The sequence below is a fragment of the Pygocentrus nattereri genome, chromosome 21 (genome assembly GCF_015220715.1).
Source record: "Pygocentrus nattereri isolate fPygNat1 chromosome 21, fPygNat1.pri, whole genome shotgun sequence".
In the NCBI taxonomy this organism is placed as follows: Eukaryota; Metazoa; Chordata; class Actinopteri; order Characiformes; family Serrasalmidae; genus Pygocentrus; species Pygocentrus nattereri.
Window position 1 is genome coordinate 24467703 of NC_051231.1, and position 8780 is coordinate 24476482.

General features: G+C 39.8%; 1 protein-coding gene across 1 annotated transcript; it reads left to right on the forward strand.

Annotated features, from left to right (window-relative positions):
• The first annotated feature begins 2124 nt into the window (after window positions 1-2124).
• LOC108435101 (potassium channel subfamily K member 15-like) lies at window positions 2125-6784 on the forward strand. Its single transcript, XM_017710684.2, has 2 exons — window positions 2125-2586; window positions 5002-6784. Exons 1-2 carry the CDS (start codon window positions 2304-2306, stop codon window positions 5922-5924), a joined length of 1206 nt encoding a protein of 401 aa, XP_017566173.1. The 5' UTR covers window positions 2125-2303; the 3' UTR covers window positions 5925-6784.
• The last annotated feature ends 1996 nt before the right edge of the window (window positions 6785-8780 follow it).

Below are 8780 nucleotides of genomic sequence, written 5' to 3' on the forward strand. Positions count from 1 at the left end.
AAGATAATACTAGGACATAAAGACATAATTAATCTTCTATTACTTTTACTTTTGAGACTTAAGTGCATTTGAAGGCAAATACTTTGGTACTTTTACTGAAGTGGAGGTCTTAAGGGAGGAACTTCTACTTTTACTGGAGTAATATTTTACTTGGGTATCTCTACTTTAACTCAAGCAATGATTTGTGTACTTCGTCACGTCATGTAGTTTGCTTGTTTACTTGCTATTGCTATACTTAAATTAAATTTGTACTCTTATGAAGAGCAAAGGCTAAAGCATATTATAATGACTTTGTAGCTACTTGTTATTCATGATCAAATAAATTGTATAAATAGTGATTTATGAGGTCCAAAAATGGACCCTAGTACTGTTGTCCCATCTGTGCCGATAGTACATGCAGTGATAGGACATCCAAAGATGTCATCAAAAGTCCTGATTTTGCCCAGTACTTGCTCAACTGCTCGCTGAGTTGGACTTACCTCTGGAGAGGACACAAAAAACAAACATATAACAGAAAAAAACACAATGGTCTATAAAGAGAAAAGATATGTTAAAATGTTATTAGATATGGGCTTGTACATGAACATGTACATGCATGGCATGCAGATGCTACAACAGGTTAGGGCCCTAAAGAAGAGGGACTTTTTTTGAAAATGATAAAATTGTGTTATAGTGACCTCAATATTATCCAAAACGGCCAAAACATATATGTAAAAAAGTTTTGTACAGCTAAAACAGCCTGGGGTCGAAATGACCACAAAGAACACTGATGTGTACAAAATGTGTACAGGACACTGGAAACATCATCATGTTCATGTTAAGTTTACCCAGTTGTTAGCATGAAATTAGGAAACATCATTAAATATGAAGCAAAAAATGATATCAATCACTTGTTCAGAGGTGTCAAACATTGATTGGGGTCAAACTGACCCCAGAGGGTTAATCATGCAAATGGTTCTATATAAAACTATTGTCTTTACTAAGGAGCCCTTTAAGACTCTGCTGTTGTTGGATGCTGGAATGCTGGTCAGCCAGCATGACCATGCTGTTTGACCAGCTACACCAACACCAAACCAGCAAAAACCATAATAAACCAGAATAGACTTACAGAAGGCTAGAGAGGCCATAAGCTGTTGCTAGAATTTTATGGGTTGTTATCTTGAGATAGTGAGTTAATTGTCTTGAGATCTCAAGATAAGAACTTGGTTAACTTGAAATCACAAGATAATTAACTCATATCTCCAAATAACTTTGTTAACTTGGTTTTCGTGAGATCACAAGATAATTAACTCATTATCTGAAGACAACTTTTGTCATCTTAAGATTGCAAGTCAAATAACTCATGATCTAAAGATAACAACTTTGTGATCTTGAGATCACAAGATAATTAACTCGTTATCTCAAGATAACCTTCATTATCTCGAGATAACAAGATAATGAATTCATTATCTCAAAATAACAATCCAGCAAACTATAACTACTTATGAAGTCCTGCTTACTACGGAGCCCTGCTGGTGCCATCCCATATAAATAAAAATAATGCATGGCCTTATTAATGCTTTGGAACGAGATCCTAAAGTGTGGCCACAACTTGGTAATGCGCTAATTAAGTCGGAGTCACGACTTAGTAAGGCGTGGGAACAAGATCATGCCTTACTAAATCGTGGCCGTGTATTAGGATCTCGTTCCCACACCTTAATAAGTCGTGACTATGACTTAGTTATCACATTATTGTTATTTATACAGGATTTCACCAGCAGGGCTCCGCAGCATCCTGTATAAAAAAAAAAAAAAAAAAAAAAAAACAATGCATGGCCACAACTTAGTAAGGTGTGGGAACAAGATAATTCAGTCATGGCCACAACTTAGTAAGGCTTGTAAAGAAGAAGAAGAAGAAGATCCTAATGCGTGGCCACGACTTAGCAAGGCATGATCTCGTTTCCATACCTTAATAAGTTAATAAGTTGTGGCCACGCATTAGGTTCTCGTTCTCACGCATCATTTTCATTTATATGAGACGTTACCAGCAGAGCTCTGTAGTAGGGCTCCCGCCTGGGTCAGCTGCTGTTTCTGAGGCTGGGACTGGACTCCCCAACAGAAACGTCATGATCGGAAGTATCAGGACTGCAGTATCAGCCGCCGCGCGCGGCTCTGAGCGAAACTGAGAACTGAACCAGCAGCTCACCGCCTCACGCACGTAGCCCGCGAGCTGCTCCATCTGAAGGAGCTTAACAGCCGCTCATGTGCCGTAAAACGCGGTCAGGCGCTGGGAGAAGCTGCCCTCACGCGTCCGCCGCGGGAGGATGAAGGCGCCGAGTGTTCGCGCGCTCGTGCTCGTGCTCTGCGTGCTCGTGTACCTGCTTGCGGGAGCCGCCGTGTTCGAGGCGCTCGAGGCGGAGAGCGAGCGCTCCGGGAGGCGCGAGGTGGAGCGCAGGGCCGCCGAGATGAAGCAGAAGTACGGCTTCACGGACGCGGAGTACCACAGACTGGAGAAGCTGCTGCTCCTGGCCAAACCTCACCGAGCCGGCCGCCAGTGGACATTCGCTGGGTCATTTTACTTCGCCGTTACCGTCATCACTACCATAGGTGAGCGTTTCGTCTAGTTCCTGCAGTTTTTTCACTTTCTCCATCTCTCATACTTCACCATTCAAAGGGAAACTCCTTCCTGCATATTTAAACGATTAACACGTCGAGAAAGTCGCTCGGGGTGGCTTGTTATGAAACGCTTCGTTCTAGAGAAACCTCCTGAGCCAGAGTGGTCACAGTGGTGGTGAACGGAACCAGGCGTCTGAGGGGTTGAATGCTTTTAAAAGCTCCCCCACAGCAAGTTTGTACATGAAGTAGTTATGAATGCGCTGCCCGATGGCTCAGACTCCGTTTTAGGGTAGTTTTGTGTTTACATTTTGGTCTGAAACGTATTTTAATAAGTTTATTTTAATCCATTCGTGGTGGAAGGATATATGAAGCCTGTTCTAAGTGATGCTTTTTTAATCTCACAAACTGGGAAATTCCACCTCCTCATTTAACTCATCCGTGAAGTGAAACACCACATACACACTACTGAATACACACACACACTAGGGGCAGTGAACACACTTGCCCAGAGCGATGGGCAGCCCTACCCACGGTGCCCGGGGGTTAGATACAACTGGTTACATACAACTCAGAAGATGAGATGTATAGGTTCAGCAGTGGTTTCGGATAGTAAATAAAATGGCTATTTGTGCTGTAGACATTTGAACCCCTGGTTCCTATCACCACCACTGTAAAGAAATCTGAGTCGGTTAAGTTTCACTACTAATGAACTATTTCACAGCAAACCCGTGGAAGCATATCTGTAAAATGATGTGTTTGTATGTTCACCTTTAAACTTCAGACTCAGTGTTGAGCTCAAAAATTCAGATTCAATACTGCGATTTAATTTGCCATTTGGTATACCAGTATTGACATTGCATTTATACATATAGGTGGATGCTGTATAAGTAGCTTTACTTAAATTGTATTTTGTGTTAAATGCATTTCCATAAATGTATTCATGCTTAATGTGATTATGCAATAATTGTGTCAAAATGATCATTAAAATGTAATTAATCTTATGTGCATTTTCACTCTCTAGTACTACGTTTAAATTGCATTATCAAAGAGAATACCAAGCTAAAAAGGGGGTAAAATACAAGTGTAAATGGGAAATAGTGTTTCTGCTCTTTGCAATTACATATTCTCTCCTGCTGCACTCATTCAGTGTCAAAATGCCTTTTTCAGACTTCCCAACCAATACTAGTATACCAAACTGCAAATTAAAATCACAGTATTGAACTTAGAATTTTCATTTTGAGCTCAACATTGCATATTTGAGTGGGACATTTAACTGCCAACATACAAATACATTACTGTTTCACATATTACATTGTCATTTTAATTATACTGATATGCTTCCATATGAACCAATCTGAATGACTGTTTACCTCTCAAGCACTGAGTTAGGCAGAAAGTTTAAAAAGCCATACTTTAAACCATCTGCAACTGTTCCAATTCTGACATTCTCCTCATTCAGAAACTATAATGAACTTAACAATCAGTTTCTTACTGACTAATAAAGCACATGGAAATGTCAAGCGCCTTTTGTCCTCTTCTTGAGAGCATTGTTGGGTGCGAAGCACTTTTTGACACTAGATGTCGCTGTTTCATAAACTAGCACAGGTAGATTTTAGGTTGGGTTTGACTCGAATGCCAAAGTTTGTCCTTTTCATTTGGTAGTCAATCCAATTAAATACACACACACAAACACACTCACACACACACACACACACACACACACACACACACACACACACACACACACACACACGTATGTGTAATATCCCAGCAGTCACTGGACAGAAAATAAAACTAAAAATAAGATTAAAATAAAAATCTAATGCACAGTTAGGGCTTATGGATAGACAAAGTACTTGGGAACTCCTGAAGAAAGTTAGGTAATAATTACACAAGATACTGATATGCATGTTTTCAGGGCAGGATTTGTAGTATTGTATGCCTTAAAAAATAGAAATAAAATATTGTTATATTGGCTTTAAAAACAGACATCATATGTTTTGTTTGGACCGATATTTCAAGCAAATATTTCATGACATATTTATTCTACTCTGGAATATTATAATTTTTAGGTGATGGTGGGCTGAGTCTAAGCATCTTCTTTGATACCTCTGGTGTCAAATGATGCCATAAGAATTGCAAGATCTTGTATTTATAGTGACTTCAGAAAAAACCCAGTCATCTGAGCTTGGGTGCATATATAGCATAAAAGTTGAGTGATTGTTTTACATTTTGATTCACAGTTTTGAACATTTCTCAATACTTTGCATTGAAATTGGTACTACCTTAGTAAAACGACCAATTGGACTTCAACTAAAACAATTCAGTTTAATTAAATCCATTGCATTTCTGATGTAATGTTAAATACATGCTTGTAACGCTTTGTGCTTTTGCATGTTACCACAGGTTACGGCCATTCATCACCTCGAACAGATGCTGGTAAAGTTTTCTGTATGTTCTATGCAGTGCTGGGCATTCCTCTAACACTCGTCATGTTCCAGAGCATTGGAGAGCGCATGAACACATTTGTACGCTACCTGATGCACAGGAGCGGCAGGTGCATAGGTTTGCGCAGGACTGGTGTGTCCATGGGGAACATGGTTTCTGTTGGCTTTCTGTTCTGCTTGAGTACACTTTGTGTAGGAGCCGCGGCTTTTTCTCATTTTGAGGGCTGGAGCTTCTTCCATGCCTGCTACTACTGCTTCATCACCCTCACCACTATTGGGTTTGGAGATTTTGTTGCTTTGCAGAAGAAGGAAGACCTGGAGAAGAAAGTTCCGTATGTGGCCTTCACCTTCACATACATCCTTGTTGGGTTGAGTGTGATCGGGGCATTCCTTAATCTTGTGGTGCTGCGGTTCCTCACTGTAAGTTCGGAGGGAGAAGACGGGAATGAGAGAATGACCCAAGGGGACCTTCACAGAAGATCCCATATGGCGTCCAACATGTCTACAGTAGAGAATGGACACAGCACCTTCTCTCTGCCCATGGCTGGAGGCAACAGCTGTACCAACCTCATCTCTTCTAGCTGTGGGGAAAGCATGGGCCCCAAGAGGAGAAGCAGTTCTCTTTCACATCCCGGGCTTAGCTCCTGCTGTTTTTGTCCATGGATGTCATGTGGACTGGATGCCTGTGAGAGCTTCAGTCTTACAATGTCAGAATCAGTAGACCATGGGTGCCATTTAAACCCAGTCTTCTACAACTCTGTCTCCTACAGGGTGGATGAGGCGTCGTACTGTGGGTCTGGAGGCAGCTCTGCTTTGGGTTCTCTGAATGGACTTCTAATTCCAGATATGAATAGATCCTTTACAAGGAGGAGATCTGTATAAACAAGTGAAGGAGCTCTTGGCCGGGTTTGTTGGAATGTACAGCAGTAACAAATCTTACACTGTATATGCGAAGTGGAAATCTTTGAAACGTATACAAAGTGTTTTAGTGCACACTGGTGCAATGTAGAAAACCATACAGACTTGGATTATAATAGTGGTGATTGGGCCCAGACATTGCATGTCTGAAATGTAAATGTTGCCATTTTATTTAATCTCCAATCTTCACATGTCATCTTAGTTTTTATATGCAGTCTTGATAATGGTAAAATAGTGGTAAAATTTCTTGGGGTTCTGTTTTGCCTTACAACCTACATGTGCCTCGCAGCTTTGCAAATACATTTAAAAATGTTTTAGGCCAAAGATTTTTTCAAAACTATCCTAAAACCAGCCTGGGAAAGGATGGCATGCCCACTCAGGGTAAGGGAAAAGGACCTGCCCCAGGTGGAGGAGTTTAGGCATCTCTGGGTTTTGTTCACGAGTGATGGGAAGTGAGATCGGCCTATATATACTTTTATACCACCTTGGAGATATTATATTGATAAAATTAGGGTACAATATTTTTTAATGACAGCAAAGAAAAAAAAATTGATAAAGATTCAAATGGCGAAATGGCTAGCTGGCTAAACTAAGCTTTTAAGCTAACTGTTTAGCATGCTTTATATGTACATGTACTGTACATATAAAGACTGTGAAATGTCTCAAAGACAGACAGCACTGTGCAAAAGTCAGAGATTACCCTTTATTTAATTTAATAAGTCAAAATTTTTCAGCATAAGAAAAAAGCAGAAAACATTTTAACGGTGACTATTTTAAAGTTTGGTGGTCTCCCCAAATATGTAATATCACCCAGAAACATAATAAAACTTTACCTAACTTGATCAAAATTGTAATAAAACACAATAATCTGATAACATGCAATAACACATAATAAATGTATTGCAAAATAATATCCTAAAATATAATAATATTATTATATATATATATATTCAAAGTGGATGATGTAACACTTTTAAGAGCAGTTGTCAAAGTTCTCCTACAATGCTTTAGAGCATTCTGCAAAATATAATACATCAGGCAATGTATTATGTCATCAATTTGAAAAAAAAAAAAAACATGATCAGCCTGAAAATGTAGCAACTTCCAAATAAGATAATAAAGTATTACATATGATCAACCTGAACATGTAAAACATTCCCAATAATATAATAAAGTATTGATTTATCAGCTTAGACTTTGTATTACATTATTGGGCATGTTATTAGATTATTAGGTTTATTACATTTTGACCACATGCCATTTTTGGGTAATATAGCATTATAGGTAAATGATTTCAATATAGGGTTCTACAGTGGATTCTGACTTTTATACAGTACTGTAGCTCTGTTAGAGTACTTTTGTGTACAGATTGTTAGCAGTCCCTGTTTTGCCAGGGAAATGCTTCATGCTTGCACTATGGGACCACTCCCAAATTGTGAATGCATGGAAGACTGCAGTACTTCTGTGTGCAATTTCTGCTGAGAATAGTTTGCTCTTGGTCAGTATGGATTGCTGCAGTAACTAATCCAAATGGTCTCTTTTAATATGATAAGCCTACTCAGAAATGACCTTGTGAATAGCTGAATTACAACACACTTTGATATATTATGACTGACAGCTGCTTCTTACTCCATTATGTACTGTCTATATTAACATTTTTAACATATTTAACATTTTGGACTCCTGCTAAACCTTCTCAGCTATGAGCAATGCTATGTTCTGAACCATTCTGCCATTGTGCCATCACTGTGTGAGTTATGATTGGAGGGTGAGTAATGATTTCAGTGTTCAGTCTTGCCAGATGCATTACTTTGACTAACGAGTTTAATGGAATCTCATATTCTATGATTCATGTCTGCAGTGTGTGGTTTGTGTCTGTCTATGTGTATGTGTGTATGTGTTCATATGTGTGGCCCTGGAGACTCTCAGAGACCTTTAATTTGTTTATATTGCAGTCCCTGAATGACTCTCTTAATCTGAAGTGGTGTGTATCAGCCTGCCAGATGTGTCGGATATTTTAGATTAAGTGAGGGGTGAATGTGAGCTTGATGGCAATCTTCTGTATTTGAGTCTTGCATGGTGCCTTTAATAAAGAAGAGCATTTGCACAGAGTAGTGCTTCTTAGTTCCAGTGCTGCTTCTGTGTTCTACACCGTTTTCTTTGATCTAGCTCTACAAATTGAGCTCATTAGAGGTTTGACCATTAGCTGATAAGTTTAACAGGGTTTTCACACGTCCTGGAAAACCTGGAAATGTATTGCCTAGTTTTCCAGCATGAAATCCTGGAAAAGTGCGATGTTGGCCATAACGCCACTGAAAATGCATATTTTAGCATATTTTTAGCTGCTAAGGACCAGTGTCCATTCATACCTGTGGTGGTTTGTAATGCTACAGTGTCACATGTGGCCAGATATAAGCGCTTAGTTGTGTGCGAAAGTTTTAGCACCAAATGTGGTCAAGTGAACACATCTACTACAGAGCTCATACATCTGCACACTTTAATGCACATATTGTTTTAGGGTTTTTTTAGGTTAGGTTAGCCCTGTGACCGGAAGGTTGCCGTTTCGATCCCCAGAGCCGACAGCACATGACTGAAGTGTCCTTGAGCAAGACACCTAACCCCCAACTGCTCCCCGGGCACTGCGGATTGGGCTGCCCAGTGCTCCGGGCAAGTGTGCTCGCTGCCCCCTAGTGTGTGTGTGTGTGTGTGTGTGTGCTCACTAGAGTGTATGTGGTGTTTTACGTTGTGGTTGTTTGTTTCACGGATGGGTTAAATGTGGAGGTGAAATTTCCCCGTTGTGCGACTAATAAGGGTCACTTA

What these genes read in the sequence shown, in the direction of transcription:
- LOC108435101 (XM_017710684.2), top strand. Translation starts at nt 2,304, where the DNA reads ATGAAGGCGCCGAGTGTTCGCGCGCTCGTGCTCGTGCTCTGCGTGCTC. An exon ending in TACCGTCATCACTACCATAG is followed by an intron (nt 2,587 to 5,001) that starts GTGAGCGTTTCG and finishes ATGTTACCACAG; the next exon opens with GTTACGGCCATTCATCACCT.